This window comes from Apostichopus japonicus, chromosome 16, assembly GCF_037975245.1.
Source record: "Apostichopus japonicus isolate 1M-3 chromosome 16, ASM3797524v1, whole genome shotgun sequence".
NCBI lineage: Eukaryota > Metazoa > Echinodermata > Holothuroidea > Aspidochirotida > Stichopodidae > Apostichopus > Apostichopus japonicus.
Genome location: NC_092576.1, coordinates 29,453,293 through 29,475,392, shown reverse-complemented (window position 1 = coordinate 29,475,392; position 22,100 = coordinate 29,453,293). Strand labels below are relative to the sequence as shown.

General features: G+C 44.3%; 1 protein-coding gene and 1 long non-coding RNA gene across 4 annotated transcripts; one reads left to right on the top strand and one right to left on the bottom strand.

The window, feature by feature from the left end:
* Positions 1-1,254: 1,254 nt before the first annotated feature.
* On the bottom strand, positions 1,255-14,956 carry LOC139981919 (uncharacterized). 3 transcript variants are annotated; one of them, XM_071994341.1, is made up of 5 exons: positions 10,648-14,956; positions 6,979-7,101; positions 4,639-6,468; positions 4,265-4,431; positions 1,255-2,413 (listed from the first exon to the last, which is right to left on the bottom strand). In XM_071994341.1, exons 3-5 carry the CDS (start codon positions 4,778-4,780, stop codon positions 1,271-1,273), a joined length of 1,452 nt encoding a protein of 483 aa, XP_071850442.1. In that variant the 5' UTR covers positions 4,781-6,468; positions 6,979-7,101; positions 10,648-14,956; the 3' UTR covers positions 1,255-1,270. The 3 variants fall into 3 exon arrangements, with proteins under 3 accessions (XP_071850442.1, XP_071850441.1, XP_071850443.1); XM_071994340.1 differs by having other exon boundaries at positions 4,639-7,101; positions 10,648-11,022; positions 12,362-14,956; XM_071994342.1 differs by lacking the exon at positions 6,979-7,101.
* LOC139981933 (uncharacterized) lies at positions 7,093-8,873 on the top strand. The gene is made up of 2 exons (XR_011797935.1): positions 7,093-8,407; positions 8,775-8,873. It is a non-coding gene; the product is annotated as an uncharacterized lncRNA (long non-coding RNA).
* Positions 14,957-22,100: the final 7,144 nt, after the last annotated feature.

Here is a 22,100-nt window from a genome sequence, read left to right as displayed (position 1 = left end):
CTTAAAGTCCTCGAAATGTAGGAAAATCTGGCCCGGGAGTGAAGTGGACTTGTTAGACTGCTGGCAATACGTCTTCCTTTTGTACTTCTTATGTCCCTGGGTTGATCCCCCCCCCCCCCACAGCTTACAACGATAGGGCGTCATTTGACTTTTCTTGACGGATCCGGACCCCTCCGAAGCCAATTTTCTCCTCCTGTACACAGTGGATTGCGCCAAGGAATGCTGGGATGTTGATGGCGAGTACATAGTTCCACTGGTCCCTGGCATAGACACTGGGAACAAAACAGGTGCTGTGGGAGATGACAGCAGAGTGGATGATGAAGATGCTGGTAGAGATGTCGCAGACGAGGACGGCGTCGGTTGAGATGTCGGAGTTGTAGTTAGTGTAGTTGGCGTGGAAGCAGGCATCTAAGAAGCAGAACATGTTGGTTCAGGAGCCACATCAAAGAGATCCCGCCTCACCTTCAGAACACTCCGTCCGGATAATCGGTCTGCGGCCTAGAGGTCTGGGGTCGCACCTCTGGTAGCTCTGGTGCAGGATGCAGGCTTGCTGAGGAAATGCTGCCAGGCTTCCGGAGAATTGAGAGCCCCTGGTCAGTCACGTTGTGCCCCGACAGAGCCTCTTGTCGTCTGATGAATTCAGCTGCAGACTTGGTGTTGATTTTCATCAGTGGGATGCCAACATTGCAGAGGACAGGGTCTTCCACTGTGATGCGCTGTACCAACCTCTGATACACGTGAGTGATGTACCTCTTGCGAGGAGAGATCCCGGTCTGTGAACTTGAGGTGGGTTGGAGCCAGAGCTGCTTCACAACGAGGGACATCAATCGATTCTTCCTGGAATCGAGCAGATTAGCAGGGGCAAATCGCTTCCCAAACTTTCGCTTCTGCACCAAAGTCGAGTCGCGAGGGTCACCTTTCGTGCGACCAAAGAGGGTGTTTCCCCACCGTCACGAGTAAAGGCTGTCAAAGGCCTCAATCTGTCGGTCGTGGATTTCCAACTTGTTCCAGGCATCGAGTACACGTTGGCGTTGGTCTCCGTTGAGTGACAACCTTCCTTCCTCCAGCCCGATGTCCACCAGGACTCTGCTCAGCTCCTCCACATGCTGGAACCCAGGAAGATGGTTGGGCCCACATACATCCTCCATACATGGGTCCCGCTCTGTAGACACGCTTTCCTTGGTGAGAGTGACGCCAGCTGTCAAGGGAAGAGTCTCCGCTGCATCGGACTTGTACCCAAAGTCCTCGTCCAATTCTTCCAGAACATCAGTCACCTCATCATCGTCGTCCCATCTTGGAGCACCTCTCTGGCCTCAGTGTAGTGGCCATCCACATTAAACGAGCTGGATTGACTGAAGAGGTACTCCAGCCCCAGAAGCTCATCCCCAACTGGCATGGGTGCACGGAAGTTGACCTCCTCAACTTGGCCGAAGAGCTCGCAGCGCTTATTCAGTCGATGGATGAGTGGCGATTGAAAGGTGCGATGCTTCCTCCCCTTCTGTCCCTTGACAGCATCGGACTCGCGGTCAGAATTCCACCGGGCAATGCCAGCCAGCAGATACACCTGAAATGGCACAGCAGCACAGCGAGGACCTGGAATCATGCTGGGGAGAAACCTGTGGAAGCCCTCTAAGCTGTTGCTGCCACGAACTGTACGGTAGTAGGGCAGGGAGATACCGTTGCGTGTGACATGCTTGGTGACAGTATACATGTCCATTCCTGGTGGATCCTGCAAACACTTCAGGTGCTTCTGCTGGTTCGCCCAGACCTGGTCCACGCTACCGTCATCCTTGAAGAGGGCAATCCCCATCCCATCCTTGCCAGCTCGACCCTTCAAGACCTCAAGGGCATTCTGTACTCGCGTGACGGTTTCGTGGGCACCAACTGTGACACGACGTACGAAGTGCTTGAGGTCTTCCCTGGAGATGAACTTGGCGATTATCTGTTCATCAGTCAGATTAGCATAGGTGGATGATCCAGCACGGGTGAGCTTGACGAGCAGAGACATGTCATCTTTGTTGTACGCGAAGAGGACGGCAGATAAGGCAGACTTGAAGAGGGGATACTTTGGGTGATGGTCAGTTCGCACTGCAGCATCGAATCTGCACATCCAGTGAAAGGCGTCCAACCGAATGACCATTCCAGATTCTGACCATTCGCTGAAGAGTTGCTCGATGGAGGAGACACCAAGGACTCGACAGCATCCACGATCAACATACATGACCTGAGGGGGGGGGGGGGGGGCTTCACCAGCTTTGGAGTACCTATCCTGGAGACCCTGTGCCATCGGTCGCAGCTTCTCCCGAGACTCTTCGCAGGTGAGGACACTGGTCAAAACCTGGCTCAGCTCATTCCCCACATTCGTGCACCACTCCGCACTTCCCCGCCCGGCACCAGAGAGTTTCTTGCAGATCTGGAAAGAAAAACAATGAAGCAAGTGAATAAGATAGAATATTGAATTTTGTCTTGTAACATGCCCTGGAAACGTACAGCAATATTTTTTGACCTTCATGAAATATCGGTGAATAAAAAAGAAATGAAGACACATGATGAGTGTGTGTTGAATTAGGGAAACATTCCCACGAAGACACTGGTACAACCCGGTCCATGATGCTACAATGGGAGTAACTTTCTTACATTTTAGTACTGTAACGTCACTTCCCTGTCTGGTGGGGCAGTCTTTAATGATGGGGTTGGCGGAAGAGAGTCTCAACAAAAAGATGACAATGGAGAGGATGCTAAAGTGCCCGTGGCACAGTGGTACCGTTTATTCAAACCTCCGACTTACACTTAGGTTCATTAAATATCCTTACATTAGAACTTAGCCTTACAATACGCAAAACGTAACTGTTAGCGCAGTTCCTAAACGCGGCGTCTAAACGCAGCGTAGAACACGGCACTTAACGCAACACCCAACGCAGCGTCCAACGCGGCGTCACACGCAGCGCATAACGCAACGTACAACGCGGCGCCCAACGCAGCGCAGAACGCAACGTATAACGCGGCGCTAAACGCAACGCCCAACGCAACGTCCAACGCGGCGCCACACGCAGCGTCTAAATAAGTAAACAGATTAAAAGCTATAGGGTTAACTAAACGGTGTTTGAAATACCGTTAACAGATGCAAATATACTAAGAACCAATCGATTGACTAAATGGCAGTAACGTATCTTTCTGATATCTGACCTAGGCTATTCACTTATGTTCCTACTTACGGACTAACTGAAAAATATACAGTCACAGCAGAATAATAATCTCTACTAAAGTACACACATTGCACGCAAATCAGAGCGCTACTAAATAACGTAAAATGATAACAATCGGTCGATAACGTTACTCCTAAATAATTGGGCGCAATCTATCCCTCAGTGAAATATCGCAGTTTGCTAACAATTTATACAACTCACAAATGTACTCGATAATATTCTGAGCGCTTACAATATCTAAGAACAGTTATACACGGTGCCGTGGTATTAGAAACCTACCAACTTGGATAATAGTAAATGATATGATAACGTACCGTACGTAGACGTCTTGCGAGATTTTGGCAAAGAGTCCCTCGTTGCACGTACCAACAGCTCCTTTTATACTAGCCTGAACAATGGCTTAAGTTTACGCGCGTGAGAAAGTTACTACTTCAAAGAGCACCGCCTTAGTGTTGCAGTCACCAGACTTCCGGAGACCGAGAGGCCAGGTGCACGATTACTTACGTCATAGTAAACAACTTAACGGGGATTTCCCGACATAGAATCATAACATTACGTAAACAGTCTATACAGCTTAAAGAATAGCCCTCAAAGCTTAAGTACTATGCAAGTTCGGTTACAGTACTTACACACAGGTAATCAAACCCCAGATGAGGCCCAGCCGGGGCTGACGCTCATGCCATGCAGGGAAGGGACAATATTGAAATGCATACCAATCATGTTTTTATAGTTCCATTCTCTAATGTTGCGCACCGAACAAGACAGCAACAGGTATCATATATGGAGTTTGTGGTATGACTCCACTTCAATCCCAGCCTCCTTCATGGGAAGCGGGCACTCAACCAATTGAGCTAACCACTACAAACTATGGTAGGCCCAAATCAACAGGGACAAATCTCCCCTAATTGGGTACATTGGCATTGTTTCCAGGTAGTCCACCCAGCAACAACTGGGCACCCAGTTTGAGTGGGGATAACGAGAGGAGTGGCGCCCCTCAACATGCTGCAAGTACTCGATACTAGGCATGGGGATCCTTTGAAGTTGAAAGCAGCTCATACCTTCTTGGTGGAATCGAACTTGAGAATCTTCCCGAATGTTGACATAATCTGGGCACGGTAGTCCTCGATGTGCTCACTCTCTGAGAGGAGGAAAGCCTTCCGTAGTAGTCTGGCACTCGGGAGCTCCCTTCGTGGTGGCGGTGGCTGGAACTCGTGGCCCAATGCATCTGAGAATAAATAACATACAAATGATGTGAACATTTTTGTCCAAAGTATTTTAGGAAATTGCTCAATTGCAGGAATCATTGAAATGAATAGAAATTAGCCAATACTTACTTTCTCCGGGAAGGCTCTGCTGGAAGAAAAGTCTGTAGTTCATTCACTGACGAATGAAGAAAATTTAGCTATGACAAGTTGATTACAGTAACACTTACGAACTATAGAGCCTGATTTTGTGAGGGAGGTCAGCAGCGTCGTGTACATGTCCACGCGGTTGAGGTACTTGTAACAGTGACTTTCTTGGACTTGCCTCCATATCCTGACCATAGTGTTGCCAAGCGACCGGTCCAGCATCATCCACACAACGTTCTTGTCGACACCACGCCAGCGAAACAATAAATGAAAAGGAGGGGTATATTAATTTCTAATGGGCAGGCACATCTTCGAGGAACAGTTCAAGAACTTGTCTGTCATTGATTGCCTGGTAATCGCATCTGCAACTGGGCTATCAGGGTCCCACTTCTGAGCTTGGACTTGGGCATCTGGAAACAAATGTTCAGATATTAGAGATCATTCTCAAGCTAATTGACCAGGATGCCTCCTGGTGACAGGCAGGACACTGTGGGGTGAGTAAATAGACATGGGATCAGTGTGATCAACTGATTCAGTGATGTGGTATTCAGCACTCTTGGAACTCAATTATCAATCAAAGCCAACAAAATCCATTATACATTATGCAAAATTCAACGTAATCCGGGTAATGGAATCATATCCATGTTTGCTTCCAGTGTACACACAGAATCCTCCCCTGAAGTTGGAAAGCTTTGAAAAATAGTATCCTTATCACTCACAGCCGTGTCAGTATTGCCGGGAACTGGCCCCGATGAGCTGGGGTTAGTTGAGCCATGATAGAGGGGTCCCAGGATAGGAAACGGCCGAGGTGTTGAGCCGAAGATTCCTCAGAAGCTTTCCTGGTGGACGGTCTCTGAAAAGGTTAAATACATACAAAATGTTATATGGAGGCACAGTGGTAAAGGCCTTAGTTTTAAATCTGAAGGCTGCATGTTTGAATCTTCTGTGGGCCACTGCAGTGTGCTGTAGAGCAAAGTTCTTTGCCAGCGCCAGGCTACCCAGAACTCTGGGGGCCTGTGGAGAACCTGAGCAAATATAATCAGTACTGGATTAGCTGTGGCTACGTACTGTAGTGAAGTCAAATTTAGTTGTTTGCACCCTATGCAAATTTTTTGTTACGTAATAGGCTGTATGTAGCGTTAGTTTGTGCACATAGCTTTTGCACGTGTGTTTTCAGTTCTGTACACGCTGTGATTATGGCTAACAGCGTCTCTGCAGAGCTCCGGGGTTCGCCTCGTAAACCCCTTAGTATTTTGTTAATTTTATTGCTATCGGGTCATAAATTGCCCAGAGACACTCATATCTTGACTATCTGGTGGTCAGTGAGGAGATTCCTGTAATGGTTGCAGCTGGCATGGGTTGCCCTGGCTATTATTGAGGTGGTAAAAGTCCTCGCCTGTTGACAAACTTATTGTATTATTTCGAAGTGCATATTATTTCATTATGTTCATTATACATTTTGTACAGTATTGCGGGTATTCATTCTTAATTGTATTCATGTTGTGTTAATGTTACGTAGTATAGAGTATAGGTTTTCCCCGAGATAGGACAGATTTAATTAGGTTATGCAGTAAGGTCTAAGGAGTTCATTTAGCAATTTTTATTATCATGTAATCATGACTTATTCATATGTATATTTTCATTTTAGAGTTTGTAATAAATAGTCAGCCGTCGTTTCAACGCAAGAACACTCTTGCATCCTCATTTATAACTTGTGAGCTCGAAGCGAAGGACCCTAAATCTGGTAATTTCCCCCACCATCCGCGGTTCGCTTCAGTACTACTTCCTCCCGCCTGATAAACTACAACAATGACATGTTTGAATACCTTTGAGATGCCTTGCGAAGGTTGTTTTTTCTGGAACTGTCCTGTTGGTCTTGCTAGTAGGGTGCCAGATCGACTAGTGGTTGGTGTCTGGAATTGAATCGATATATACATATTGTCAGATATGGGTCACACAATTCATGTACATTGACGAGCATCACAGTCACTCAGTTGACTTACAATTCCTTTGAAATGACCCACTATCGAATCCTCATTGTCAATTAGCCTATGATGAGAGAATGACGAACCCGAATCAGCCTCCTGACTGACAATTTAACAGATGACAACTAAACGAATACAACTGTTCTTGTTGTTCCACTGATGTACACTTGTGCGGTAGCTCCTTTACTGGGTGAGTCATCAGTGCATAAAGGGAGAAATGGAAAGAATACAAACTGATAGTCTAAACCAGGGGATTCCAGCCACAGTGGGATTCCACAGTACAGCGCAGTGTACATATTTTGCCAGGTTTTTGTGTGAAATCAGATCAACTTTCCTTCACTCTCTCACAATTCTAGGAGGGGAAATGAACTACTATACAGGGAGACTGGAACAGATAAGGCAGGCAACTACTTCTCTTCACCAAGCCGACTACATTACCTGTGTGATTTCTTCGCCTTGTCGATGCTGTTTAGGCTTTTCTTGTGTCTTCGTGGACTGCTCATGCGATGTGGACCTCTCCGGAAGTGGTGGAACGTTCCCTGCTGCACTGGATGCTTCAATCTGGAAGATAGATGATGGGGAAGTTATAGGTAATCAGTCAGATACCGTTGCTCTGCTGGTTTAACATAAACCAAGGCAGCTCACATCACCTCAAAAGGGCTAAGCTGTCTGTCTGAAAGCCAAAATTAAATTATTGGTTAAATTGCAGCAGATGCCGTGGAGAAGCTAGACCCATCGATGGGAGGCCCAAGTGGAAGGTCAACACTCGAACATTGCAGATTTGTTTCGCTATCTTGGTGACAAAGTTGGTGGGGGTGTGCAGTCGAGGAAGCTCAGCTGGTCTGGCCATGTTCAACGTAGTGGTAGTTGGGTCGGGAGGAGCACCGACTTGAAGATTGCCGGTACAGCACCTCGAGAAAGACGGAGGAATACCTGGTCTAGTGCCGTGCGTAAAGATCTTGAAGATTGGAGGTGGCATACTCCTATTAGAGTCTATATCAATCCGCTCGATTGTTCTCCTTCAGGAAAAGTGCCGAAAAGCAGCGGAAGAACATCTTTTGTGACCTGTTATCAATCATAATCTAGTTTTTTGTGGCTTGCATGTTGAAGAGCATGAATGGAAGTACATGTGGTGAGAAAATTGGGTCAATTGAGGCAATTTTAGACCCCTTTAGGCCTCCCGGGAGCAGCGTAGGAAATTTGTTTACCACTGAGTGAAGAGGTTTGTTTACAAGTGACGAAAACTTCCGGCTCGGATAGCAAAAAATCTACACGGTCATGATATGGAAAATTGATGGTGCCATGAAAGGCCAACTTGTCAGCTATCCGGTGATGGGTAGCGTTTAGCTAGTGAAAACTTCTATCTAGACTTAGAGACCACATTACTTTTGTGATTTAGTGTGTAAGTCAATGGGGCTTTTAATGGGCGTATGCTACCTGAAGCAAAAATGCCAAATTTTTCATTTTAAGTGCTAGAAGCCCCAATTTTGGATCAAAGTAGTTGCTATGGTGTGTAAAAATGGTTTTCAAGCAAACGTCAGAAAATTTCAAGCTTGGGTGATTTTTACGCATAAATTAGTATTACAGCCTTAAAGTACCACAAAGAGCATGTGCGTTTCTATACAGTAGACTAGAACAGCCTTCTGAGCATTTCTGACCAGTTTTTCCTTCCCAATAAACTATTGGGTCATTAAGCCTTGACCTACCAAAGCTTCCATAGTATGATTCCTGCCTTGAATCTGCTAAGTAGGTGCCAAATGCACGAAATTCAAAATCCTTCAGAATCAGACCAAAATGCCTGCAGTGTGTGTGACGTGAACGACTAAGTTCAGTGAAATTTGACATCTGTGGGCACCTAAAGTACATGGTAATCATATTTTAGGTTATTTTTGCTAAAGTTGGAAGTACCTGGTGTTTAACTAAGGACAAAAACTCAGTTTCAATGCATGAAATACCCCTAATGTTGTTAGCTTAGGCCTAGGCCTCAGGTTCATAATGGCGCTACGTTAGTATCCTAGACCAAGTCTACACCAGCTGTAGCACAATGTTGTATGAGGTCTGTATCCTAAGTGGAGTGGCTGGTGAGTGCTAATACCTTGCACAGAGAATGTTTTGAGTCTTATTTAGCAAATAATCCACAAAGGTATGCATTTTCTGCCCCTGCATATGTGCATCAAGGGGTTTTTGAGCCTACTCACTCCTTATTAGTTTTCTGTTGTTTTGTCAATTTTCAGAGAAAGTTGATGTGCTAAGTCCTCAGCATGCACAGCTATATACTTTGAATGGGTGTGGTATCAATGGACTCAACTGGTTAGATGAGGTAACAACAAATCCCAAACAACTCTGACAGCAGAAAGAGATATCCTGATGCTTCCATGGGAGATCTACTATAGTAACTATAGGAACCAGTGTTTGCCACCAATGGAAAATACGGTAATTTGACGTTGTTGTTCTTTGCCGAGCAACAAATTTGAATGTTTTATCATGAAATATGCCCCCCTATCCACCTCTCTTCTCTTATAACTGTCTTTAATACATTGTTACAACCTATGCACAAACCTGTAAATGGACTGGGTGTGCTATTGAGGTGAACAGTGTATCTAGATAGCATTCCAGTAAGCTTTCCTTTTGACTACTGTAATACTGTTACAGTGAGGCTGTTGTTTACAAATCCCGATGATCCAGTTTTGGCAAAGAACACCTTCGATTCTCTTCTCTTATTCTTAGTAACTTAACAGTTGCACTGGAGTGACATGCAATATCAGTTTAACATGTTCCAAACAGTTCAGGAATACATTGGGGTATGTCCTGTGGGTCAGTTTGGGAGGAATCTGCTGAGTAAACAAAAGTCGTTTTCATCACTTTTCAGAGCCAGAGACGAAAAAGCCCTCCCCGCTGACCCTTCTATGGATGATGTTTCTGCAGGTAGGGCAAGCCAGACCAAGTGGACTGTGATCAGGGATACCAATCAAACCTGCAAGAATCATAGATGCACCCAAATTGGTCAGGCTTATCAAAATTGGTGACTGGAAGTGTTGTTGCAGACATAGACCTGGTTACTGCTTACACAGTATTGCTCATATGTGTATTTACACACTGCACCGTGCATACTGAAATCTCTGAAAATACATCTTTATGGACCTAGAATGATAATTGCATAGATTTCTGTTGTGGTTTATATGGTGACGACTATGAAAAGTATCATTTTGGTGATAAAAAAAAAATCATATCTCACTTAAGGTGGCATACTCCTATTAGAGTCTATATCAATCCGCTCGATTGTTCTCCTTCAGGAAAAGTGCCGAAAAGCAGCGGGAGAACATCTTTTGTGACCTGTTATCAATCATAATCTAGTTTTTTGTGGCTTGCATGTTGAAGAGCATGAATGGAAGTACATGTGGTGAGAAAATTGGGTCAATTGAGGCAATTTTAGACCCCTTTAGGCCTCCCGGGAGCAGCGTAGGAAATTTGTTTACCACTGAGTGAAGAGGTTTGTTTACAAGTGACGAAAACTTCCGGCTCGGATAGCAAAAAATCTACACGGTCATGATACGGAAAATTGATGGTGCCATGAAAGGCCAACTTGTCAGTTATCCGGTGATGGGTAGCGTTTAGCTAGTGAAAACTTCTATCTAGACTTAGAGACCACATTACTTTTGTGATTTAGTGTGTAAGTCAATGGGGCTTTTAATGGGCGTATGCTACCTGGAGTATGGATCCTGCTACAACAGGGGATCGCAGAGTTTGGAAGAGTTCCGTGAGGGAGTCATGAACGGTCCTACACACTTTGAAGTGGATTAATTCAGACGTTTAACAAATTGGAAATGAAAATTTGTGTGAATTTTTTTTTTTGTGGTGTACCCAATAGGCTATACACAAAACATGTGGAATTAAATGGACGTCTTATCAGCTGATGTGCACCTTTTACAAAGTGTTTCCTCATTGTCTGCTCATATTGTATAGTATTGATTGTACTCATTGTTAGGATTAAGGTTTATGTTAGGGATTAGAGATATCATAAGCCAGTTGGGAGAATTCTTGTAAAAAGGTGCACATCGGCCCACATCTCAAGTTTCACCATCAGAAGACAATAAGGAAAATACGTACCTCTTATCTTGTCAAGAATATACTTGCGGAATCTACGCATAGACTGACTCTCTTGATCTGTGTCTGGTCCATGCAGAGCCACTGCTGAACAGAGGTGAAAGCGTCTAGGGCAAGTTTGCGGTCGTGTGCTGTGCCTGCTTGTGGGTCGGATTGGAGAAGTTTGTGCTGGTGATACCATTGCCACATTTCTTTGAAGAAAATGGCTTGAAATGGCTGTACCCACACAACCAGATGTCCACGTTCATCTCCAGATGTGCAGAGACTTGAGGGAAGCACTGCACATACTTCTGGAGACTGTCCTTCATCCAGGCATCATCCTTCTGTTTGCTGTGGGAAACACCCTTCCTGCTTTCCTTGACATGTGCATCGACGAGGCTGCAAAAAAAATGATGGCATGAAGACCTTTCACAAGACTAGTTCAAGCAATGAAAACGTTACATGACGAACTGGCCTGGATACCCTTTCTCATTTCATACATATTATTTTGTGGTTCAGACCGGCATGATTTTAATGAATGCCATCATTCAAATCCTGTACAAAAGTAATTCGGTCAAAAGTACACTACTCAATCATCTCTATTATTGGAGGGAAATGGTGGAGGGAATAAATTTTGGGGTTCTCTTCAATTCTGTTCTTCAATAAAAGCCCCTGTGGGAGAGGGCTTGCAGCTCTTTCAAATTCCGAGATGTCATGCAAAATGGAACCCAACGCTGTAAATAGCCCACGCTGTTCTCACTCACTGATAATGGAGTAGGCCTGCCCCTGATAATGGAGTAGGTAACGAGTGATATTCGTTACTCGCTCCAATATTTCATGTTGTATAATTCTAAAACAGTAGACTACCAAATAGCATTATCATACACAGCGCATAACATTCGTTTTTATATTCGCTAGCGTATATTTTTCAGAAGGCGATTCCAAGAAAACTGGGGGCGAATCGCCTGTCGCCCCCGCTCATTTCCAACCCAGGGCTTACAGCGTCTAAAGGAGAATTTGGAATGATCAACACTATTTGACATAGCCAACATCATTCTGTACCAACCACTGGAAGGTTCTGCCATTATATTTTCCGAAGGTTATGACCAACTGGCCCAGGTACTGTTCCTCAGTCGGGGCTTTCGTGTATGAGTGACAGCGTCTTTTGGCTATAATTTATGGAGAATGAGAGGCAATTTAGCATACATGTATGGGCACAAGGCCGAAATTAAAAATAGTCCTCGAAATACACTACATTTCAATCGTGCATAGTCTTCACAACGAGCCTTGTCATGTTTCTTTCCGCCGCAATATCAGGAGGAACAGTGCATTCCGCAACTGGTTCTTGTAGTTATGTAAGCAGTATCTCATCATCACACAATGTGACATCATGATTCATACAGTTCCATCACAGTGAGGAATTTCCCCATCGCAGTGTTCTGTTTGACGAACCAACATAGAGGGAGGTATGCACTGTATGTATCACGGTCCTTTTATCAATTCAAGTTGCTGTGCGAGCCATGGGACCCAGCCCACAGTATACCAGCTTGGTTTGAATCACTCTAGAGGGGGCAAACTCTCATATATCAGAGCAGTTTGTAGGCCTACAATCATATGCCCTACAAGGCTACAACCTAGGCCCAATGATTCACTCGTAGGCCTATAGTAGACATCCTCCGTTTGTCTTTTTAACGCATCTTCATGCTGTTCACTGTTGACCTAGGCTAGTACTACTCACCTTCGTCAAGGGGGCAGTATCCTTATTGCGTATGAGCAAATCATGGATGGCCTGAGGCGGTAATGACTTTGCCTGCTTTGCAAATCTTGTTGGCAATAGAGAACACCGCTGTCTGTCTTGGGCGATGCTCCTATCATGGATAGACAGCACTGGCAACAGCGGGTCTCGTGTAACTTTTGGATTCTGAGCAGGTGGGCTCCTCCCAGCTGAAAACAAAAGTAATTTGGCTCAATAGGAGGCTGGGGAGGGGACAGCGTGTGGCTAGGCCTAGCACAATGCCAAGTCCGCAAATTGCAATTCGTGATCAGGCTAGCTTGGAGCTTAGCAAGAGGTCCTCTGTCTATGCTTTTATCGTTCACTGTGTGGAGAGTAATTGCATATGTCCCTTCAGCTGCACCACTGTGACTCCAGAGGGCTGCCATATTTGGGTTTATATGTTGACGCTCAGACATACACCTAGGCCTAGTCCTTGAAGTTGAACTGGTCTGTTGATGTTACGGTACACCTTCACATAACAGTCCTACATGTAGTTCAGGTCTATGTATATTTGGCCCACTTTAAATGTTGTGTTGCCCCCTCAACATTTCACCCCCCCTCCCCCACTTGCTCCCCCAAATTTTATATAGACCTAGGCCTAGCCTATTCTGGAATTGTAGTACCCACTGGCACTGTGTCCATTGGCATTGTGGAGCCGACACACTGATCACTCAAGCTTTGGATTATTTAGGGGGTAAAGGGACCGAAGTTACTTCCCTGTAGCTAGAATTTGTACACGTTTCCCGTACATTAGGATAAGCCTAAGCTGAACGAAAATCGGTACCCCCTAAGAGTAAGAAGGCCCTATATCAAATTTCGTTAAGCGTAGCCTAAATTATACGGAATTTGTGTACAAATCCCCACTCACAGTATGCTAGGGCGCTAGGCTATCTCAACGTCAACAGTGAGTCGAACTCGAGATACTTTCAGAAATTAATTCACCATGAGCAATGATTACTGATTAGCCTAGTCACTTTGGGGTGACTATGATGCAGGGGAATTTGCCATCTTTCGATAATGATTGAAATGAACAATAATTACCTTTTGACGATAAAATCTGATTGGTCAAACTGTAGATACTGTAGACAAACTCTAGACTAACAGCCAATCACAAATGAGCTCTCAAACGCAACTGTAGACACTCAAACGCAACTGTAGACTGTTAGCCAATCAAAACTTGGTGCTCAGCAAACTGTAGACTCAACTCTAGACACATTGCACTACGGCTGGATTGACATCTGCACACTCCAAAATTTACAGAGGGCCAAATGCACGCTTCAATGTTAACTGCACGCTTAAAAAATGGACAGTGTGCCAAATGCATGCATGCCCACACAAAAATTTCCAAAGTTCCGATTGCACGCTTCAACCACAGTCAAAATTGCATGCAATTGGACTTTTAAACGCCAATTTCAGCTGAGGAAACGCGCTTCATGTCAACTCTCCCCTATTTGCATGCATGCAAGTTGCATACGAGAATGCACGCAACAGCTCAAGCATACGGAGAGCGTGTAAACTACGTGCAGAAAGCGTGCCCATGCAAACCGGTTGTGTGCTTTTCATTTGCACACAGTTTGCATGATTGGCTAATAATCTTTCCAGGTTTCAGTCCTGCCTTGTCAATCACGTCAATTTGCCGTACTTTCAGAATCGAGGTCATCTAATTTGGTGATATACTTCACCATCCTTGACATAACGGACACACACTGAAAAGTGTTCAATGTTATTCTTATCCCGTGTTCCATCTCATTGAATAGAGAAGCAGTCCCCGTCAGACTGTGCGATTTCTTGTACAATCTGCTCTTGAACACTATTGGCCATTATTGCGATTATTTCGTTTTGAATATCCGGGGAAGTATATTTATCATTTTCTGGAATTGTCATCATTGCCGCTTTTAGCTTTTGATCCTTTTCTGTTGTGAGCAACAAAAGTTGCTTAAACTTTCACCCGAGTAAGAAATCGTCCGGCTTTTGCAATTCCCCCACAGTTTCGTTATTTCCCCGAAGTGCCATTTCATTCATGGCAAGAAATTTAATTACATCAAAGATACTGCAAAGATAGTACCTATTTTCTCCAGTTGTCCTTCACACAGTTGCTGATGAACCCCACTTCCTGTATGACTTTGGATATCTCTTTCTCTCCACAAGTTCGTAGCCTGAATGTGTGTCTCTGGCCCATTGTGCTTAACGAAACCCTTCCCCTTCTCCATTGCAGATTTCCACTGATCAAATCCTTGTGTGGTGAATGTTCTGTCTTTTAATGATCTAATTGGTGCAAAGTTTCTACATGCATAACAAAAAACCCGGTCCGTTGAGATTGAATACTCTATCCATGGGTATTGTTCATACCACCCATTATTGAATGATCTGTGCCTTGCCCCAAATTTTGTAGGCGGATATGACGCTAAAATTGGTCTCTCTGGCAAATCTTTGCTTAGATCTGATGGGCATCCTGAGGAAGAAGTAGGGGCTGAAGACTTTCCCCTGACAAGGAAGCGATCCATTTTGTAGGTAGTTAGGCAAAGCTCCAACTAACACAACTTTACAACAATGTGTCCAGAGTGTTTTTTTTCTTCTTTTGAGCTTGTCTTGAGATTGTATTGTATTGTATTGTATTGTAATGTGTCCAGAGTGTATGATCACTCTGCAACTTTTCGTTTGTATTGTGAAGGGGTGTAGAAACGCGCGTATTATTTGTAAACATTACATGTATTACAGTAGAATGAAGAACCTGGTGAAAATTACAGTAGCCTATACAGGACTTCTATTGAGAGCTTGCAGTTTTAGCAAGAAATACTATAGTGGTTGGGAACGGGCGGGTGGGGATCAGGGCGGGTGGATAGGGAGGCTGCAAACTATACTCTTCGAAATAATTTTTTTCTCACCATCTTTTTACAAGGGGACACGGAACCTTGCACGGGGAGCACGCCCCCACACCACGTGCCCACGCTGGCTACGGGCCTGGTGCAGGGCAGTGAGATACTGTACATACGCTCACTCGGCAACATGAATATTGAATGGGTAAATAGGCAGTATCTTCTGGGCATGTGAGAGTCACATGCAAGGCCAAGTAATGTAACCCACATTTCGACAGATTAAAGTGGCAGCATGAATTTCTACTTTACTACATATATATCTCGAAAAAACAGTTGGTTAAAAATATATATCTCGAAAAAACAGTTGGTTAAAAATATATACATCGAAAAAAATAGTTGGGTCAAAATAGACTTAGTAATGGCACTAAGGGGCCATTGTACGTTTTAGACACAACACACATGTTACATCAATTTTCGTACATTGAAAGTTACCGCTATAGCCAGATAACGATATATAAAGCCTACAATCGCTGTTAGACTGGCTCATCCTTATGGCAAACAGGCAACAGTACCCACATTTGAACTTATGTGAACGCGAATGATATTTATAATCACTGTTTTGTCTATTAAACTATGTGTTCTAGAAGCAAATGATGTCTGTCATATTTTGGGCGTTGGCTCGGTGAAAGACATCAGACACCGTGCCGGGCAGCTATATCCTAGACTCAAAGCTGTATTTTTATCAGTTTAATTGACAGTGATGATAACGGTGAGGTTAATGGGATTAAAACGAAGTCGTAAACCAGTTGAATAATTGTTTACCTATTTTTTGGTTTGAAGGAGGGGGGCGGGTGAATCCCGAGAGGTCACTATAATACATCGAATTCTTCCGCCTTTACAGTGGGAATAGGGCGGATTTACCGAAGGGGCCATACCTTAATAATTAGCTCTTCAGGGTTATTTCCAAAGTGGAAATATCATGGCAAGGCAAGCAAAAACGCAATATCAGTTGCCTTTCCAGAGTGATCGAATTCGTGGTGAAATAATTTTGTTTTGGCCAGCCTTTATCCGCCTATCATGATTTACTAAGTTGAGAACAATATATTTGAACCCCAGTCGAACTGCTTCGAGCATGAAACACAACATTTAACGCAGACAGGATACGAAAAGTTATATTTTACTGCAGTAATAAAAGTATATTATAGGTCAGTCACATCAATCGAATAATATAATCTGGTTGAATGTGTTACCGTAAAAGAAAGCCAAAAATCAGTAAAACACACACACCCGAACAAATATACAAGAAAAAGCAAAGACGGTATAAATATCTATAATTGGCTCATAAAACTTAGTATGAAGGAATATCATACAACTTTTCCTTAATCAAATCAAATGTTCATATTTTTACCACTTTCCTTGTTGTCTCGTGATTTTATACAAATCTTCGTGTACCCATTCTGCTGCATCTCATGTACTTTTCAAAATTAGCTTGTATCGCGCGTCGGAAATTTCTATCGCAGAACTCAAAGGAGGCATGCCCTCTCCCAGGCAAACATATCTAATTGCGTTACAACAGAAAACACCGCAACTGCTACTGTCTGGTTGCAATGTCATGACTTCATTCTTAACTTTCGATTTGCCCTTGTTGCCTAATATATTTGGCAAGTTGCTAATGAATTCCCTTCTGCGCAGGCGGTTAAAAAATTTTGAAGATTATGAACAACTCTTCCATGAGTTTGGTTATTCATGGAATAACGCATAATATGAAGTGGTGAAAATAGTTAATCGGAACTAGAATTACATTGCAAACATTGCAACCATTAAGGTTATCTGTAAAGGACGTAACGTCAACTTGACGCTTCATAATTGAGGCCCGTCCGTTGTCGCTCAACCCAATTGTTCCGAACGGTAGGTACCCAAAGTCTCGACGGGTATTTCCATTGGTGGTATTTGCTATTGTTACTACAGTTCTGTTGTAACTTTCTACGCAAGAGTTGGACAACCACCCTGGTTTATTGTCTGGGTAAAAAGAAATGGTCATGTTTTGCAAAGTACGAGTCAGTGTTTGGTAAAATACGCACTAAGTCTACCCAACTTAAATGTTCCCCGTGTAAAGATACATCATATTCTAGAGGCGGTTTCAACTGGGCCAGAGACGAAACACGTGCAACCTGTGTGTTACGAGTTGTGTTTGCTTGTAAATTTTTCCTGTCAATGTTTTCTTGAGAAATGTTTTGTTTGATGTCATGTTTGTCTGCAGCACTTGTTGGCTTGCTGATGACAAAGCTTCTCTCGGACGACGTACTGTCATCCGCCTTCTCACAGTGGAGCATATGTATGTATGTATGTATGTATATGTATGTATATTAGATCTTCCTGCAAGCAGGAACTCGCGAAGAAGCCTAATTGGCTTATCAAAGCCGCAAGCTGACCGAAGACAGGCTCTTACATTCATATTTAACGTCCATGATTATGAATTGTTAATTGTCAACAACTGTTGACAACATGTTGGTGGTTTGTGTTTTGTGGAACTTGAGTGTTTTTCGTTTGCATTAAAGTCCCATGCGTTGTCCTTGTTTTCGTAAGTCACAATATGGTCGTTGCATCTAATGATGCTATCGTCCTTGAAGTGCAAAGAAATGTAATGTCCAGACTGTAGCGAATGGCCTATGTGGCAAACGGCACATATCACTTTGTACTGTTTCTCAATGCTATTGCATTTAATAGTTTCTATCAAATCTGCCGGGAAATCTATTGACATGTGAACTTTGGTTATAGTCCTGTTGAATCATTACAGACATACCTTTTTAGTTCCAAAACCAGGACTTACAATTTCCTTGCACTTCATCAGGAGATTATTTTTGCAATCACTCACAGAACAGTTGTACCCCTCAAAATACTCGTCGTTAAAGAAGTCGTCAATACAACTTTGGAAATTTGCTTTTGACAAAGTTATTGGTATAGATGACATGACAAAATGGTTGTGAAATTGTGGCGACGTCTGTCGGGCAACTCCATTGGTTAATACCATACAGAACCCTTTCTCTGTTTTTGCAGTTTTTGTGTCGCATTGAAAGAAATGAAAAAGTCTTGTTAAAATGCAGCTGAAAAACTCCGCAACGTCTTCCTGTTGCCTTCCGTCACTGTGCATTTCTTACAGCGTCATCGCCAGTCCTGCTCTTATGTCATTGTGTAACATGCTGTGTTGTGAGAAATCGTTCATTGTATTGACAATTTTCCACAGCTCTGTAAGCGTCATGTCCTCATTCGATTCATTTGGAATTGATGTTTTCTCGCATATCTCTATTATGTGTCTAGCTAATTGCATGCCAACAGCAAACCAACAGGTAACATGGTTGACATTTTCAACACCACGAGTAAAAGTGTACAACGTGAGGGTATATTTGGGTGTTCATCTGCATGTGTTTGTATGTGAGTGTGTATTGGCGATGTTTCACATTCGCCGACGCATGCACAAGTACAGCTTTCCCTCGACGTGACGCACGCACGCACCCTCAGTGAGATTCCCTGTACGATGGACGCACGCACTCTCAGAAAGATCTATAGGCAACTGATCGAAACTGACAGTCGCGTGCACACTTATAGCACTGGTTGCTTCTTACGGTTCCTAAAAGTGTTGGTGCTCTAAGGCCTAATTTAAAACAAGATGAAAGATTTGGTAGGCCCGGAGCCGCCCTGTACTACTTCGTGCAGAAAATCCCACAATTATTTACGTCGAACAAGGGTCTAATCTCTTCAGGTGGTGAGCTAACAAGGAAAACGGTATTCTTGCCCTATTTTTCTTGTCCACACCGCTAGGTGAGTGACGTCAAGGTTAATTACCAACCCGCAGAAAAACTGCCTAAGTATTTAGAGAGACAAAGATACTAAAACCTCACACATTAATGATGGCAAACAGCTACAAACTTTTCCTGGTAAACCAATTAGTGGTTAGGGCCTAGTTAAAAACACGTCCGCACTTATCTGAGTCTTGCTGTGAACTGGCGAACTCTTCAGCACGAGGCAGATTATAAGAGACGCGCAAGTTGCATGAGCGTCCACATGGGCATCACATGTCACGGTAGTGAATTAAGAAAGGTGTCGGGCGCCCTCGATTCAGTTAAATCAGGATGATCGGAGCTCCGTTACACTACCCCCACCCTAAACGTTGCGTCCCGCAAAGGTTACTCGTTCCATAACACATTAAAAAAATGATGAACATAAAAAAAAATGAAGATATATACAAACTTATTTACAATACCACCACTCAACATGGTCTGGTCTGGATTTACACTCTCGTGATCTCTCTTTCCGTGATTTCCAGGACCCTTCCATCGGGATACATCAGTGTTTTCGTCGTAACTTTCAACGTCATGCCCTTCCCTAGGCTACTCATATACGAATTCCTTGTCTCCGTAACATGTTTGTCTCTCTTCGCCTCGTCTTCGGCGGCTTTCAGTTCTGGAAACGGAGAACCAATCTCCAACAGCTTCCCAAGTATAGAGCTGCAGCGTTGAACTGGTGGGGGGCTCTCTGCTCCTTCATCTTCCGCCGCCTCGCCCGTCACGTTGGTGGCCTCATCCTCTTCCTGCTCCTCGTTGTGGTTATCTCTCCTGGATCGGCCCTCTCTGTGTCTGGCGTTCTTTGCCTTCTTTGACTTTCCTTCCTTGTCTCGCGATCGGTACCTTTCTCTACCACGTTTCTCCCGTTACATGACTCCCGTCTGGTTCCTGCTGGGCTTAAATCCCATTCTCCAATCGTCTCACTGGTAACGTCTCGAGTGAGGCGCCTCATACACCCTCTCCTATGCCTGTCAACATCAGCTCGTCTCTCGCTTCGATATCGACCGCAGCTGTCACAGGTATACATCTTAAGCCCGTGTTGGTTAGTTGCATGCTCTCTCAACCTATCCATTGCCAGGAAGCGGGACTCGCATTGGCTGCACTTGTACTCGTGTCTGTGGAAAGAGAGAAAAAGGACAATGAGATAAGCAAAACAGACTTTGTAATGGAGCACCAAGTGAACCCGCTCCCCCTCTACAGATTTAGCCTATCGGGGGGCTTTTTCTTCCACACAGATCGACGATCGAATACCCCGACGCCCTCCTTAACTATCGACTTGGGGAGAATCTTGGGCTCTTTAGGACACGGCAAAGTGGGACCCTCACCACTCCCGTCGATTTTATTCTCTTCGTCAAACAAATTCTGCAACTTCCCAGTGAAATAACTCTCATTTACACTCGGCTCCTGTTCCATAGTAAGAGCTGCCTCGACCCAATGTGGTGATTCCCCGTGAACCTCTTGAAATGAAACAACTTAACAGATCTGCCGGCCCCTAACTTCACTCTGTAGAGCACATCATTCAGCCTTCTGATGACTACTCCTGGCCCTTGCCATGGCTTATTAAGCTTTCCCACTGCGGGATTATGAACCATTACCAGATCACCGGGACGGTATATGTATTCGATTGCAAAACGATCAGCCTGACGCTTCTGTCTTGCACCCGCTGAGGCTAGGTTATCTCTGGCTTGCTTATGCATTTCCTTTATCCTCGAACGTAGCTCCTCCACGAACTCCGGATACTCAACACCCTCCCCTCCTCCTCTTCCATTTCTGGTCAAATTATATCAAGCGGAGACCGCACAGCCCTTCCAAACATTAGTTCTGCGGGAGAAAAGCCAGTCGATTCATGGACGGCAGTATTGTAGGCCAAGCTAGCGTAGGGCAACCACGTGTCCCAATCTTTTTGATTCGGCGCTACAACCATGGAAAGCATTGTTTCTAGGGTTCTATTGAATCTCTCCACCATTCCATCTGATTGCGGGTGGTACGGTATGGTCCTGGTTTTGCGTATCCTGAGTAGTTCACATGTCTTCTGAAAAACCTTGGACTCAAATTGCCTCCCTTGGTCGGAATGAATCTCGTCAGGGATCCCAAATCTATAGATGAAACTCTCAATGAGGATTGTAGCTATCGTCACAGCTTCTTGATTCGGGATTGCCGCCACTTCCACCCACTTTGAGAAATAGTCAGCTATCACCAAAATGTATCTATTCCCCTTCGGTGTAATAGGCAGTGGCCCCATGATATCTAATGCTACCCTTTGCAATGGTTCACCTGTTGCATATCTACGGAGCTTGGCTTTCTGCTTCGTCTTGGCACCTCTCCTCTGCTGGCATTCGGGGCAAATCTTACACCACTGATCTATATCTCGTGATAGCCCACTCCCATAGAACTTCTTTCGTAGTCTTATTCCTTGCCATGAAATGGCCAGACAAGGGATGTGAATGAGCCAACTCCCATATTTTCCTCCGCAACACTTCGGGCACTACAAATTGTAACCACACCTTGTCACCCCTCTGGGATTCAAACTTGCGATACAATAGGTCGTTCTTTAAAACCAAGCTTTCCCACTGCAGCCAGTATTGTTGTAGTGTCCTACTTCCACCAGAAACTTCGCTCCACAATGGTCTCTTTAGGGTCTCCTTTCCTTGCAAAACTGGCAATATGTCTGGATCATCTCTTTGGTACTTTTTCAGGTCTTCAAGTGACCAGGGAGGCGGATGTGAAGTTTCCTCCTGCTCCACCTGCCCTTCTTGGATTGCAACACCACGACAAGCCTTTCTGTCGCTACAAATGTCAGCTCTCCCCTCTAGATCAGAGATTTCAGCACTCAAGCACTCCCTCTTTTCCAGCTTCTCGCAATGGGAACAGTCACAACAAGTTTATATTTGTTTGTCAATGACTATCGTGTCGGCTTCGTGCACAGTTTTGTATAAGCTGTTATAATGGTGTATGCCAGTATAGGCTTCGTGTATATGCCTGTATAGTACTTAGTGTTATAGACCTACTAAACGTATCCGATTCAAACGATCATTAAGCCCTATG